Below are 17,283 nucleotides of genomic sequence, written 5' to 3'. Positions count from 1 at the left end.
TTTTTTTTTTTTTTTTTTTTTTTTTTTTTTTTTTTTTAGTGCTTAATGGATCTTTATTTATTTTTATGTGGTGCTGAGAATTGATCCCAGTGCCTCACACATGCAAGGCAAGCCCTCAACCACTGAACTACAACTCTAGCCCTATCACTACTTAATCTTATCACAAAAGGGGAGACAGCCTAACATAAGCACCATGATGTAATAACATAAGATACAACAAATGAATTTTTCTTGTAAAAAAACAAAACCAAAAAACCCCAATGAAACCCACCTAAATCTACATCTGATCGGGCCTCTAGATCTACCTATCAGTTCACAGGAAAGAGAAAGGACAGAAGAAAATGTAACGAAAGTGAAAGAATGGGTAAAATCCAGACTGTGGAACACTAGAGGGTAAATGTCCTATAAAATAACAACAACAACAACAACAACAACAACTAAATTACAATGTTAGAGGGGAAAGAGGCAGGCAGTGAGAATTTTCAGATTAAAAGACCCAAAAGGGATGTCTACTTCCAGCCAAGGTGGAATAACAGGAACCAGACTAACCCTACCACCTGACAACAAAAACACAGAAAAAAAATATGCCAAACAATAGTTTGAAAAACACTGTACATTAGGCAATGAAAGAGGTTCCAGAGATAGGAAACAAATGAAGCAAGCCCTGTGAATACCCCCATTTACAACCTTGAAAGAGTTTGCAGGGGAGGGAAAGCCTAAAAGGAGCCCAAGGACTAAGTTGAGGACAGAGCTGGGAGTTCAGAGAGCCCAAGGTGAAAACTTTGCAGGACAGAAAACCAGATAAGAGCAGCATGGGGGCAAACTCTAGAAATTTGCAGCTGATCCCTGAAGAAGTCAGCTGAGCACCAATGGTGCATGTGTCAAACACCAGAAAAGAGTATAGATATTTATACTGAGCCAGGAATAGTACTGTTCCTACCAGAACAGAAAAACTCATGATTCACAGGCCATTTGGAAGAGCACCAAATGGGTTTGGGTTTTGCCTCAATAGAGGGGAATAATGGGCCTGAGAATGAGAACTGTTCAGGTCTTAACTAACAAATTATAAACACAAGACCTAAAAGGAACAAACTATTTCCAAATAATTGCATCTCAAAACAAAACTCACAATGTCTGGCATAAAAACAAAAACCGAAACAAAACAACCCCCCCCCGCAAAAAAAATAACCAGGATTGCAAGAAGTAGAAAATATTATCCATAATGGGGAAAAAAATCAGAACTGTCCCAGGATTTACATAAATAATAGGATTAGAAGATAATAACATTAACTTATAACTATGTTTCAAATATTCAGAAAGTTAAATACAGACATGGAACAACTTGAAAAAGAAGAACTATGAAGACTAATACTACCTGATTTCAAGATATATTGTCTGCTAGAAACCAGGAAGAGGTGAATGCTGTGGGAAATGGTTTGGATGTGGTTGCAGAGACACACAGGAAAAAGCACGGAGATGATAGATAGGTTCATTATTTTGGTTGGAATGGTTTCATGGGTGCATACATATGCTCAAACTTATCAAACTGGGTACCCTAGATATGTACAGATAACTGTATATCAATTACACCTGAATTAACTAAGTTGAAAAAAATTTTAAAAGAGATGGGCTGGGATTGTCGCTCAGTGGTAGAGCATTTGCCTCGCATGTGTGAGGCACTGGGTTTGATCCTTAGCACCACATAAAAAGAAATAAAAATAAAGATACTAAAAAAAGAGAGAGAGATTTAGGAGGCATTAAGTAAATGCAATATGTTAACCTTATTTGGATTCTGATTTAAACAAATAAGCTATAAAAAATTCTAAGACTTGGAGAAATTCAAATATAGATTATATATTGATTATATTAAGATAATACTTATTGGTTGGGGCTGTGGCTCAGCGGTAGAGTGCTTGCCTAGCACGTGTGAGGCACTGGGTTTGATCCTCAGCACCACATAAAAATAAATAAATAAAATAAAGGTATTGTGTCCATATACAATTAAAAATATTTTTAAAAAGATATAATTATAATATTACTAATTTTTTGTGTAATAGTGTTACTATCATGTTTTAAAAAGACCTTATCTTTCAAAGATAAACACTAAAGTATCTATAGATTATATATATTACAGTTTTGCTTCAAAAATAATGCAAGGTGAGGAAGGAGGTGAGGAGATATTTAACTCAACAAGAATGGAATGTATTATTGAAGGGAGGTGTTGGGCACATGATGGCTCACTTTTTTCCTTCTTTTATGTGTATCTTAAACTTTTCATGATATGAAAAAGAGGAGGAGGAGAAAAGAGAAAACACAGAAACTGAACAACAGAACCCCTAATTCTAACAATAATACTGTTATTTTCTTTTCTTACATTTTATAATGGGTAATTACATTTTTGTTTTAAAATAAAGGGTACAAGTATTCTCAAGAAATAGTAGTACTGTTCCAAATCCTAACAACAGAATTTTCTTCTGTAACAATTTATGTAGTATATTTATTTGTTTAGTATGACTAGGAAGAATTAAACATACTGAAAAGAAAAGGAAAAGGAAATAATTTAGGGAAAAATATAAAAAATATAAGCCTGAAAAGAACTGCTCACCGTCAAAAGCTTGGTAGTGATTCCTGCATCAACAACAGCTTTGTGCATGGCACGTAGCGTCTCTAGCTCTGGAGCCGCAATAAATACCACATAGGGCATGAATTCGGACGTCCTCAACACTTTCAGTGCCTGTGTAAAATAATTACAAACCAATTTATATTAGAACTTGAATATGCTACCCTTTAGTGTAACTCAAAGTCTATCTGCCTTCTTCCTATGGATTACGGACATAATTTACTCCCTCTCCTACTGTTCTGCTGATTTCATATAGTACCTTCCTAAAATAGTGATTCATTAATTTTGTAGTAAACTCAGTTTCAGTCCTCTTTGTTCCTTCAAACAAAGGAAAAGTGTAAGATTTAGTGATCCAAAAATCATGAGTCATGTAAACTCTTTCTGTATAATTGTAAAATTCTGTCAATATTGAAAAAATAGAAATAACCTCAGTGCTGACTACTTAAGAGTGATAAATAAATACATGTACATCCATATTGTGATATACTATGCAGCAACCACAAAGAAGAAAAATTATTCACAGAACCTGACATGGTCTTCAACCACTGCTTTATAAAAAAGCTAAATAATCTGTATAAAATTCTTCCATTTATGAAAAAGGCAATGACAATAAAATAGAAAAACCCATTACATTATAGACGTTTGTATTTAAGGCTTACTAAAATGGCTAGAAATATACATATCAAACTATTAATATTTATCGTTGAGAAGGGAAATGAGGTTGGGCTGTATATGAAAACGTGTGTTGAGAGCCACAGCCGAAGGGGCCCCAGCAAACTTCCAGCTGCCGGCTGATGATTGGCTCACAGCGGCCCCAGCAACATCTAGCTGATTGGCTCCTCGGCCCCAGCAACATCTAGCTGATTGGCTCCTCTGCGGTGATGCTCATTGGGCTGTTTCCCTGCCCTTTCAGACCACGGAGCTGCTCATTGGGGGACTTTTTTGGCTCCGCCCACGTGACCCAGCCAATCGCCTCAAGAGCAGGAGGATTGTGGGAGGTGGAGAGAAGCTTGGGTGGGAGAGAGAGGCTTGTGGAAAGCCGGTGGTGGCAGTTGAGGCTCTGAGGGTTTTTCCTGAGAGGCTGTTTTGTTTGGCGTGTGTGGTTCTAAAAATAAAGTTAGTTTCTTTTGACAAGTGGCTCCTGATTGTGCCCAGCCAGACTGCGGCAAGGTGGAAGGGGTGAGAGAGAGACACGCAACAAGAATGAAGTGAATGTCCTGTGTGTGAGAGCGAGAGCAAGAGCACGAGAGAGCGAGAGAGAAAGAGCGCGCACGCTGCCCACTACTTGGGGCGGGGTGGAGAGAGACACAGACATAACAGAGAAAGGAGGGGAAGGGACTTCAGTTTTTTATTCTTTGTATTGCAGCCTTGAGTTTAAAATTTAATATTTCCTAACACATGCATTTGTGTATTTTGAGAAAATAAACAAAACCTAACTTCTGCAGATTTAATCACATGGTTTCTATCCTTATTTGACCCTTTGCTAGCTAACTCATCAGAAATTTATTTAACTAGTGATGGATACACAATAAGATTCTCTACCAACAAAATATAACAGAGTGAAAGAGCAACCCACCTTCCGCCTCTGACAAAACAAACAATACCAGCCTCCCTAGACACATAAAACAAAAGCTCCCCAGGAAATAAAAACTTTAAACACAGCTTTGGAAACCATGCTGCTCACTTGTGGGTTGACATCCAAAATGCAAGTTCGCCCGGTCTGGACAACTTCAAGAATAGAGTCGATCTTGGTTCCATAGAGGTTTCCTTCATATTCCCCATGCTCCAAATACTTTCCAGCTTTAATATCTGCTTCCATCTCTGATCGTGACACAAATTTATATGCTTGGCCATCTTTTTCATCTTCCCGTGGCTTCCGTGAAGTAACTAAATAAAATAATGTCAATTATTTGTACAAAGAAACTGTAGGGTATAAAAAATGGACTAACATAAACCAGGTAGCTTCTCACTTTTCCATGTAGTGCAGGTGCTATCAAACGACAGCCTATGACCAAATCTGACTTACTTGCAATTTTTGAAAATAAAGATTTATTGGGTCATAGCCAGGCTCATTCATTATCCATGATTTCTTTCCCATTAAAACATGAAGCAGTTGGGAGAGACTGATGGCCTGAAAGCCTAAGGTTTTACCACATGACCCTTGCACAGAAAATTTTTGCTGACTCCCGAGTAAAAGGAATGTTTTAAGAGGTAGTACCAACATAAAATTCGTATCAAAACTGTCCTTTTAAAAGTCAATTTAAGGGGCTGGGGATGTGGCTCAAGTGGTAGCGCGCTCGCCTGGCATGCGTGCGGCCCGGGTTCGATCCTCAGCACCACATACAAACAGAGATGTTGTGTCCACCGAAAAATAAATATTTAAAAAAAAAAAAAAGTCAATTTAAAATTTCAAAATATATTTGCCTAGAGGCGAGCCCTGAATCAAGTTTTTAATTACTGCTGAGTCTTAAAAGTGTGAAGCTTGTTGCAAGTGAACATCTTTTCCAGATGACAGCTCTCCCTTTTCCTTTAAAGAATCTGTTAGAATCATCCTTTCCACTTGAACATAAAATTGAGTGTCCAAAAGGCAAGCAAAGTTCATCTAGTCTTAGTTGATCATATCAATTTTCTGAAGTATAGTTCTATCCACAAATTACCTATTTTTTTTATCTTGCCTCAAGCCTAACCACTTCTCTTTGTTCCATGTTTACTGATATTCCCAATTGTTGAATGTTTTATTTCAACATCAGAGGTGGAACAGCCACCTCATTATTATTGTGATCTCTAAATCTCTTCTACTTTGCCCTCCCCAATGAATGAGAGTGAATAACACAAGTCAAAATTCAGAAGTAGAGGATCCTTTTGTATAATATTTTAGAACTCTGATATTTTCAGAGACATACAACTCCTTTGAAACTTGGTCTGTGCTAGGAATGGACTATTACCATCTTTCAAACTGTTGCAAAGGGTGTACTCTGACAACTTCATTAAACACTAGCTTTGAGGAAGAAAAGTAATTTCTATGTGTATTATTTCAAGCTTAACCTTAATCTGAGCTTGGAAGGATCAATTATAAAAATAATACTTCCATAAAAGCTTATAAATATATAACTGAACAAATCATTAAGTATACAAAAGTAATCAAAATAGAAAGTTGACAAAGCATAAAACACCAAGAAAACTTTCATAAGAAAAAAATAAACTTCAAACTCAAGCTCAAAAATAAGGGTTTAATTCATAATGAGATTGTTGTGTACAACAGGATTCCCTTTTATCTCCTGTTTTTTTCAGTCTCAACCTCTAGAGTGGTCATTCCAGACCACTGTTGAGAGTACTTATAACTAACTTTGGAATCTTCAAAATTCCAAAGTTAGCTATAAGTAATGCGATGATGGATTTTCATATTCAAAATCATGGATCTCGGGCTGGGGTTGTAGCTCAGTGGCAGAGCACTTGCCTTGCACATGTGAGGCACTGGGTTCGATCCTCAGCACCACATGAAAATAAATAAAGATACTGTGTCCATACCAAAAAAGATCTTTAAAAAAAAAATCATGGATCTCTTCCTGAAATTATTCGCCAAAGGTGGCGATATAACAAAACTTCTAAGTAACTTTAAATTTACCAAATAAATACATACTAAGACTTAGTTCAATAGCTGCAAACATAATTTTAGAAAAGTGCTGTTTTGTTTTTGGTGAGTTGAGTAAGTGTGTGTGTGTGAAGTCCTATAGTGAAACCATATAAGGAAATATGCTGCTTGAAATAAGTATGTATATGGCACATATATACTCACGGCCCCTCCCAACATGTTGAGAGAATCTTAATTCTTGGAGATATGTAATTTAGTTTACAAATGATTTTTAACTATAACCCATTCTTTACTGAAAATACCAACAACAAAAAATCCAAATGAATTCTATAGTACCACATTTTTAAATACCCCTTTTTCCATTTCTAAAACAGAAATTAAAATTGAATACAACTGATTAGTTAGGCCTACGTAATGAGCCACTAAATAATGTGATTTCTTAGAAGTAAATTCCTGTGGCAGGTAAAATTCTAAATTTTGGAAGGAAACAATAAAGAAACAATTTGTTAACTAAACTCAAGGTGTCAGTGTTAAGAGCAGGATTCATAAGGTAGTTTGTTCCTCAGGAATAACAATGTTCTTCTACTTTAATAAAATATCATCCATATCACCTGCCAATGTGTAGAAGGATATTATATATCAAAAATCAGGCAAGAACTAGCCATCTCACTACTGAAGCAATTGAAATTAGTATGTCAAAGAAATACAGGCACTCCTATGTTCATTATAGCCTTATTCATAATAGCCAAGATTCAGAAATAACTTAAATGTGCATCAATGGACAACTGGGTAAAAAATATAGTACAAAAATACAATGGAATATTATTTGGCCTGAAAAAAAAACCCCAGGAAATTCTGTCAGTTATAATAATACAGATGAACCCAGAGGATGTTATGGTAAGTGAAATAAGCCAGCCATGGAGAGAAAAATACTGTATAAGCTGACATATTTGGAAGCTAAAACTGTCTAACTCACAAAAGTAGAGAAGAGAGTAGTGGTTACCAGAGGCTGGGGTAGGGACAAAGGTAACATTTGATTAACAGGTATAAAGTTATAGTTAGGAGAAACAAGTTCTAGTGTTCCACTGCACAGAAAGATGACCACACTTAATAATGTACTGTTTATTTCAAAATAGCTACAAAAAAGATTTTAAATACTTTGAACAGGACTGGGGCTGTAGCTCAGTGGTAGGGTGCTTGATCCCCAGCAATGAAAAAAAAAAAAAGAAAGAAAGAAAGAAAAAAAAGTCTGACCACAAGGAAATTATAAATATTTGCTGGATATGTTAATTACCCTGATGTGATCATCCCACAATGTATGCATGTATCAAAACATCATATTGTCACAGTTTTCATTCTTTCTTTTCTTTTCATTTTTTTAAAAGAAACAACAGATTTAATGCAAAAGTGATGGTAATAGACTTCTCCAAAGAGAAGGGGCCCTGGAGCTGGGAGTCCCTCAGTGTTTCTTTTCAGTGTTTATTCTGAAGCTTTAGAAAAGCAAGATGAATGATTTAAAGAAGAGTAAAACAAACCTACATTATGTAAAAAAGTGAACTGACATATGTATGGATATACATAAACTTTCTGTATAAAAATTTAGATTTGAATCTTAACTCAAAGGATTATCCAAAGGTAATAGTACATCTTTCTCGGAAATTAATTTGGCACTAGGAAATCAAGATGAAACATTTATATATATATATATATATTTTTTTTTCCTTGATCTGTGAATTTTACATTTGAGATTTACATGTTTATACTTTATCATTACCTTATTTGTAACAAAAATGCCTCCACCCCCTACCAAATCCATATGAAATAGAATGGTTTAAAAAAAGTAGCAATTAGATGCTGGAATATTAAAACACTATTACAACAAAAAATTATTTAGATTCCTTATGGTGTAAAATATACAAAAATAGCCATAGTTTAACACTTTAGGTGCACAATTCAGTGGTTGATATTAGCACATCTATCTTGTTGTGTAACCACCATCACTATTCATCTCCAGAGCTAATAAAATCTCTGTGATAACCTCCCTGGGCAGCTAATAATCACTACTTCCCTTTCTGTCTCTATTTGACATATTCTAGGTACTTCAATTATAACTGGAATCATACAGTATCTATCCTTTTGTACCTGGCTTACTTCACTCAGCACATTTTCAAGGTTAATTCATATATTACCAAGTATCAGAATTTTAATCCTTTATCATTCAAGCTGAAGAATATTCTATTGTATATTTACATGACATTTTGTTTATTCACTTATCCATAAAAGGATATTTGGATTTTTTTGTTTAACTATTGTACATACTACTGCTATGAACACTAGCATACAAATATATATTGCAGATTCATATTTCAGTTCTTTGGGAGTAGCTGAATCATACGGTAATTATATGCTTACTTTTTAAAGGAATTGCTATATTGTTTTCCACATGGGTATATGATTTTTACATATCTACCAGTAATGCACAAGGTTTCCTTTATCTCTCTATCTTCATCAACACTGGCTATTATTAAATATATGGGTATGAAGTGGTACATCATTGTGGTTTCGATTTGCATGTCCCTAATGATTAATGGCATTGAACATCTTTTCATATGTTCACTATTCATTTTAATATCTTTTGCAAAAAAGTCTATTGAATTCCTCTGCCCATTTCTGAATTGGGTTATATTGCTGAGTTGTAGAATTAATCTTCACATAGATGTTTTAGTGACTCCTGAGAAAAAGTTTACATAACGTTCATTTATTCATGCATGAAATATTTATTGGGTATATACTATGTACCAGATCTTGATCTTTATACCAGGTAAAAAGAAGTCCAAAAGACTCTGTTCTCATGGGAAATATTTTTTAACATGGAGACAGGTAATAAAATGACAAGAATGTAAGTATTATTATACAACCACCAGGTATGAGAGATACTACTTTAAGTTGCATGGTTAGTGAAGGCCTTTGGGAAGTCATAGCTTGAATTCAAAAGTCTGGGAGATACAGGAACTGACAAGAGCAAAAAGGCATGAATTACAAGCTTGAGGTGTTTAATGTAGCCATTCCAGTTAGAGGGGAATGTGTTGTTGTTTCTTTTCTTCTTCCCATAGCAAAATTATCCTCCCAGGAGAATTCTAAAAGCCTTTGATGACATGTTGTAGTAGTGGGAGTCCTATACTCCCACTGTCTCGAAAAGTAAGAATGATTTTCCTCTAGGCTAATGTCTGTGTATACACATCCAAAAGATATCATGCTTGAACTGTTCTGAAGGTACTCTGCACAGAAAGGGTAAGGAAAAGAAAAAATAATATAGCCAACCCTCTGTACCCACCAGTTTTATACCTGCAGATTCAACCAGCCCTGGGTGGGGAAACAAACAAACAAAAAACCCCACACCGAACTCCATCTGTATTGATCATGTACAGACTTTCTTTTTTCTTGTCATTAGTCCTTAAACAATAATAATATGACAACTATTTATGTAGCATTTTCATTGTATCTAAGTTATAAGAGAATTTCAAGTATTCAGAAGGATATAATAGGTTATATGCAAATACTATGCCCTTTTAGATAAGGGACTTGAGCATGAGTGGATTTTGGTATGTGCCTGGAATTGGGAGGTAGGGAGGGAAAAGGGTGTCCTGGAAACAATCAAGGGCTGACTGCGGGAGGCACGGCATACAAACTTGGGGCAACACTGCAAGGGACAGTTGAAGACTATAATACCTTTGCAAGGAAAATGCATAATATGGCACTCTCCAAAGACTCTGTAGATAGGCCATGTTGAAGAGACAATGCTTGGACATGCAAGGCAAAGAACTGCAACAGGCAAGATTTTTACAATCTTAAAAAGATAAAAAAAATTTTAAAGGAAGTAAACCTTGAAACTAAAATGAAACCAATACAAGCAAAAAAGTAAATCTCAGAACACCATAAATCAAACCACATTCAAACTAACCTCAGTTAACTGATTTTGCAAGGGCACAAACTATGGTGCTGGAAAGGGAGTTAAGGATAAGAAAGGGAATTAAGGATAAGAATGGAACAAAAGAACTTGAAGAGACTTGGAACTTAAAGGCAAGAAACTAAAAATTGAGGGGGTTTATTAAAGCATATGCAGTGAGTTGATCTATATCTAACCCCCTCCCCAACTTTATCAGTTAGAGATTATTCTCACAGATAGATAATATGCAGATTCTTCTCTAGGGAAATTCAATACTCCAAAGAAAAAATATCTTGTACCAACATTATGGGCTTCTCCAATAAAAGAGCTGACTCCTTGCCTATCCCCTAAAATAACGCTTGGCCAGTTGTCAAGACTTGCTCTGTACACAGAGCTTCCAGTCACTTTTCACACTTCACTTTGAAGTCTGGACTTACAAACAAGGATCAGTACATGAAGGAAAAAAAGTCTTTTAACATAAAAGGAAAAACACAGATATACCATAAACAGAAGTAGTAACCCAGAGGAAACAGAGTTAATTTAGCCCATAAAAGTATCTTAAAATAATTAATCTATTTGGTATTCTTAAAGATACAGAAGAGATAGAAGGGGGGGAAAAGGAATGAAGAAAAAAAATAGTACTGGGTTGGGGCAGGACTACTCCCTAAAAAAAAAATAATCATAAGATGAAAAATACAACTATGATAATCAACTGACAAAAGAAAAAGTAATCACAGTAATCTTTAAAAGAATAAAAAGGTAAAAGGATGAACAATAGATTCAAAAAGGGAGAGACTGAAGATGTACACCCAGGCACACCATCACTAAATTTTTGAATTCTTTAAGAAACAATAAATTAAAACAAATACAAATATCAGTGAAAGAAAAACCAGGTAATGTATGGGAAGAATAAGAATTAGAATGGTATTGAACTTTTCAATAGAACTGGATTCAAGAGTAACATCTTTTGATTTTTAAAATCCAGAACTTTCAGCTAAATAATCAAATAGAGGACAGAAAACATATCTTAAAATACAAAGATGAAGAAATTACAATTTAAACAACATTTCTTGTGAAGTTACAAGAGGATATGGCCCAGCAAAATAAGGTCAAGCAAAACCAAGTAAGAAAAAGAAAGGCATCCATGAGCAGTAGCTTCAACTTAGGACAACAACATAGGGAAATACCCACTTGTGAACAGTGGGGCAGCTGGAATAGAGAACACACAGTCCTCAGTGCAGACAGAGTCAGGTCTTAAGGAAAAAAAAAATTATTGGATAAGTTTCATTCAAACAACAACAACTCATAATATACATGCACATAAACTGGGGAAAAGAGTAGAAAAAAAAAGAATTCAAGCAATTGCTGGATAGTGGGAGGGAGAGAAACTGTTTAACAAAGTAAAACTGAACTGAAAATAGAGCTATCTTTATATCAGAAGGGTAATCAGGGAGTCAGTAGATAAAGTCTAAACCGGATAAGTAGGAAATAGCAGAATAAAGATATTACTAAGAAATTTGGAAAACTACCACAAGAATTAGCAATAATAACAAAAATAATGATGGAAAGTGAATGTATGTGTTAAGTAGGCCAGAAATGGGCAGGGTAAGGGAATATGGGGTTCTTTTTCCCATCGTATGCCTTTAAGCACTATTTGTTTAATATATAATGCACATATTAATTTGATAAGAATAAGCTTTATTCCACAATTGCAGTTTTAAAATACTTTGGATACAATGAAGATTTTATTTTGTTAACCACTTAACTAGGATTTGTCTTTATTTTGTGGTTTACACAGCCTATAATGGAATCCAAAGTCTTTTATCTTGAAGGGATTGTCAGTGGCACATGAGGGCAATGACAAGGTTACTCCTTTTCCTCCTAAAAATTTTAGCAATAAGAATATTCACTGAGAATTAAATCTCAAAGTATACTGGATAAAACCAGAGAAACCAAAATTCATTTAAAAGATATGTGGTGATCTTAGACTAAGATTCTACTCAAAATGGCCTGAAGGCATTAATATACCTGAAGGCATACTGTATTAAGGGCTGGGGTTGTGGCTCAGTGGCAGAGTGCTTATCTTGAATGCATGGGGCACTGGGTTTGATTCTTGGCACCACATAAATATACTTTATATTTAACCAGAGATATGGAAAATTGTGCTCTATATATGTAACAAGAATTGTAATATATTCCACTGTCATTTGTTAAAAAAAATAATTTTAAAGAAGTATTATACCCATCTACAACTTAAAAAAAAAAAAAAAAAGGCCAGGGAGCTAGGGATATGGCTCAGTGGTTGAGCACCGCTGGGTTCAATTCCCAGTACAAAAAAAAAAAAAGAATACTGTGTTAAAAAGTTAGCACAGAAAGAGCAGTTAGAAAGGCAACACAGGCCTGTCTCCTGCTTTTTCAGGGAAGAGAGTTCACAAGCTCCCACAACAATAGTTCATGCATCTCTGAAACAGAAAGAAACGTATAGTCATAATAACAATGTCAGTGATATCATCCAACTCTAAGATCTAATTCAAGTCTCACCAAGTTTACTTCAAACCTCATTATTTTCCTTTCCAAGTCAATATACAATGCAGAAAGAGGGAAAATTACAAAGATCACAAAGTGAGCGAGTGAGTCACCTAATGGTTATTATTCTCACCAGTATTATTTTATTTTATATATTAATCTTTGTGTTATTAATGAATGCTGGCTGCTATGAAGGATGAATTGCTTTTGATATGCTATCAGAAATCAGGTCCATGAACTTGCAGGACTGAGAGCTATAAGACAGACCACATAAATTCAAAAAGCTATTGCCACCCTGAGTGTGCCTGAGAATCCAGAAGACTCTTCCCCCTTTTCTTTACACTGCAGTGGCTGAAAAATATAATTTTTCAGATAGATATCAGTTGTATAATACTGAATTAATGTAATTTTGCTTCAATCGGTAAACACTTGCATTTAACTCTAACTTTTCTGAACAGAACAGTTTGGAGAGACAATTGCCACCAAGCAGCAAGTCAATTGCTACAGTATGATTTTAAGAACTGCTAAGCTTTTAAGTATCATCTACCAGTTTATTTTCACTGGCATAATCAAAATTTATTTGGAAGTAACAATAATTAATAATTCCCCCCAGATCCATGTATTCATATTGTCTTCTACAAATAAATAGCAAAGAAAACACAGAAAACTTACATGGCACTGTAGTTCCAAACCTAGTGGGATTCAGTACTATGAACCTGTTTTTCAAACTTCTTCGGCCCACACCTTGAGCTCCTATTAATACTAGCGTTTTTCTCTGGAAGGGAGGCATTTTAGCTACTTCCTCGTATATCTGAATTTCATGACGATCAAATTCTAAATGTAAAAGGAAATGGAAAAACATTATATTTACTTATCTTTCCTATACATGAGAAATCATTTACTATACTTTCCAATGATGGTTTTGTTGTCTTGATTGTTAACCTGTTTAGCACAGATTTAAAAAAAAAAATTGGTAAAGTACAATAAATTATTTTATATATTGACTTAAACATCTGTTTCCAAGCATGTGCTCTTAAAATTTTATCATACTTATTTATCAAATATTTATCCATTAAAGTTTCTTTATAATCAATTTGTCAGTAGAAACAACTCTTTAGTGCAAGTAAGCAAATTATAGATCAGTAAAATTTACACTAAAAAGGGTATATTGAGTATGGAGGACAGGAGTGCAGAGTACGTCCTTCCAATGAAGTAAATTAATAAATACTATACCAAATGCATATAAACAACATGCTGGTATTTAAATATTAAGATCCTCAAATTTATGTATATAATAAAATGTTAGATCTAAACTATTTTCAGTTAATATATCCCAATCATCATCTTAGTCAACAGGAAAAAGACAAATTTTCTATTTTTCAAAAACGCTTTAGGGGCACATATTTAATGAATACTAAGGTCAAAGTGAATTTGAACGATTATATTACCTGTCATTATTGATAGAACCATTATTGCTAAAATTCCCAATCTATGGTAATAACACTTAAGTTATTATCTCAACAACCTTTCCTTATACAATTTCTCCAAAGTAGATTTCACCAGTACTAGGACAGAAAAAGCTTACTTCTTCCTATAGTATTTCTTTGATTGTATACACTTTAATTTACTACCAGTATAGGGGTAGGACTGAAGTTAAGAAAATACGTCATTTATTTATTTTTGTGGTGCTAAGGATCAAACCCAGTGCTTTTCATATGTTAGGAAAGTGCTCTACCACTGAACTACATCCCAGGCCCTGTTTTTTATTGAGACAAGGTCTTGCTAATTGCCCGCGCCGTGATGAACTTGTGATACTTCTGCTTCAGTCTCCTTGAGTAGCAGGGATTACAGGATTGTACCACCATGTCTGGTAAGAAAGTACTCTAAATAATGTAGTTTCCATTATTTATCTTTCTTCTTTTTCTTTTTCAGACAGGCAAGGTGTACCTGATACAGGTCTGAGATCTTATTTATAAAAAAATAACTTTATGCTTTGTTGAGGTACACCTGACAGTAATTTTAAACTCTACAATTTGATGTTTGGATGTAGAGACACATAAATGATCCTAATTCATTAATGATGATCATGTGCCCCTAGCTAATTAATGTATCTATCACCTCACATGGTTATCATTTTCTTTCCTGTTAAAGATACTTCTTTCTTTGAGACTAAAAGATTTAAGAAAGAATTCTACCTAATTAAGCTAAGATTTGCTTGGTCCAGTGCTATTTTTCCAGAAGTCTTAAGGACAATGTTATGGCAGAATATAGTTGTCCTTAATCATAACTCTTTTAATATCTTCACAAAAAGCATTCTGCCCTTTAGAAATAGCACATAAATTACAATTTAAAAATTCTCTGAATAAATGGTTTCAATAATTGTAACATTGCCATTGGTTAATACCTGCATATATGCTAACCAATTCATTTGGTTTTTAAACTATACTCACAAAAATCAGTTAGTATATACAGTAAGGGCTTAAAAAACCTTTGTTATATTGTACCATGTGTTCACAAGCCAGACCCTTGCAAGTGGGTAGTAGTCTAAATTACATTCACTTTAAAGTACATATTCAGAGCTTATTCTGTAATTAATGATATAAGTTATTTTAGACTTAAAAAGAAAAGCATTTAAAACCTACCTGCATTTCTGGTTGTGAGATACATCATTTTTTTCTTTTTTTTGCTACTTATAGTTCCACAAAAAGGTCCTGGAAGGATGACAAGATCAATATAATGCAAACAATATGTCAGAATATGATAAAACTGCACTGTGATATTTTATGAGAGTGGGACAATCATCTTCTTAATGTCCCATCCTAGGAAGCTCAAGGGGGCAAGGGTGAGTTAAGCCACTGAATTTTGATACTCTACCAGTAGGTGGCAGAAAGGGATCAAAAAGATTAATTTTGAGAGAAAATAAAGCAGATGGGAGGAATTAATTCTAGATATACTTAAATAAAGCCATTGCTTATTTAGACAAAAGAGGCAAAGAAAGGTGAGAACAAAGGGCTGTTTGTACTTATTGTTTCGAGCTCATCACCTGAATTGTCCCAGTCTCTTCTAACAAATGCCTTTCTCTTCTCTTCCAGGAATTGGCTTGGAATGAGACCAGCGCTTCCTCCCTCTTTCACATGGCTAGCCTAGAATCAAATTAATGAATTGTATACCTCAGTGACCAAAATTTGAGACCATATTCTAGTAAGTAGGATAAGCAGTGGTCAGTAAAAATAATGTCACTTAAAAAAAATAACCTTTAGATTTAAATCCATGGTACTGGGTTAATTAGCATTGAGGAATTGATTGGTACCTAAAATTCTTTATATATGTTATTTGGTGATGAAATTTTAAGACCAAAATACAAAGATATACAGGCTTCTACAATTATTAACACTTTTTGTTCATAATATTAAATTAGTCAAAGAAGGGAAAGAAATACTGTTCTATAATACACAATGAGGGACTATGGGTATAGCTCAGTGGTAGAGCATATGTTCAGCATGCACAAAGCCCTGGGTTTCATCCCTAGCATCAAAAGAAACAAAAACCTAAAAATCCTAAAAGGCAATTATAGTAAGATGTGTTAAGAGAACATTTCATCCAGCACCCTTTAGTAAGACATGTACTATTAATCATAATCCTGCTATACTGTTATTTCCTGAGACCAAGTCAATGAAGACAATATACAGGAATTTGAATATTCTGAGAGGTAGTAAATTTAAAATAGGTAAAACTTCATCTAATTTCAAAACACTTGAAATAAAAATAAAAGATATTTTTAAGTAATAGTCTAAGATTTGGCTATATTGCTTATTTCACAGTTACTGTCTTTATCCTTACAACTGGCAAAGAAAACCTGAAATCATTTTTAGCAACCCTGGAAATTAAAGTAATAGACTATCAAAATGCAGGAAAAGATTGAGAAAATGGTGACTGTATTAGAAGAGAAAGCTAAATGATGACATTCATAGAAAAAAAAAACATGGAAAAATAAAAGACATAGCCAAAAGAAAGCAAATTTTAAAAATAAGTATTTTAAGACATTCAGTGAAAACCTCTAGAAATCATGGATTCTGTTTAATTTTATCCATCTCTTGGTTCTCTCAACACACAGTACACTTATACATAATCAAATCTCAATTTAAATATAGGACACATTAGTAAGACTATTCTTATCTTGTAAATGGTTTTAGAGTTAACGTAAGTTACCAGTATTTCAGTTAATTTTAATTTGGTCCTACGTTCTTTCCTCTTATACTATATTCTTTAATGAGACAGTCATTTGGCATGACAGTTAAAAAGCTTCCAGACTTTCTGATTTGTCAGTTTTTCCAATTTTGACTGCAATTGTTTGCTGATACAATTACAAAAACACTCATTACTGTTTCTAAAACTTTCTGAAAGCAGTATTAGAGGAAAGGAAAAATAACATCACCATATATATCTTATGGAAGATGGGGAAAGGGAAAAATATAGTGATGACACACATTTCTTTTTTTATTCACAGATTTTAATCCAAGACATAAACAAAACTAATATAGCAAACCTTCATTTCTCAATAACTGAGAAGAGGTGACAAATAGATTTAAGACCTTAAGA

General features: G+C 34.2%; 1 protein-coding gene across 9 annotated transcripts in view; it reads right to left on the bottom strand.

Moving 5' to 3' along the window:
• Pals2 (protein associated with LIN7 2, MAGUK p55 family member) overlaps positions 1-17,283 on the bottom strand; it is a 162,160-nt gene that overhangs the window by 10,037 nt on the left and 134,840 nt on the right. For all 9 annotated transcript variants that reach the window (XM_048786345.1, XM_015490139.2, XM_015490133.2 and 6 more), the window contains 5 exons: positions 15,728-15,827; positions 15,327-15,395; positions 13,357-13,518; positions 4,305-4,507; positions 2,606-2,734 (listed from right to left, as the gene is read on the bottom strand). In XM_048786345.1, coding sequence (XP_048642302.1) covers positions 2,606-2,734; positions 4,305-4,507; positions 13,357-13,518; positions 15,327-15,395; positions 15,728-15,827 — 663 coding nt within the window. The remainder of the gene's footprint in view (positions 1-2,605; positions 2,735-4,304; positions 4,508-13,356; positions 13,519-15,326; positions 15,396-15,727; positions 15,828-17,283) is intronic.

The sequence above is a fragment of the Marmota marmota genome, unplaced genomic scaffold, assembly GCF_001458135.2.
Source record: "Marmota marmota marmota unplaced genomic scaffold, marMar, whole genome shotgun sequence".
Classification (NCBI taxonomy): domain Eukaryota; kingdom Metazoa; phylum Chordata; class Mammalia; order Rodentia; family Sciuridae; genus Marmota; species Marmota marmota.
This window is presented reverse-complemented; position numbering and strand designations above follow the sequence as displayed.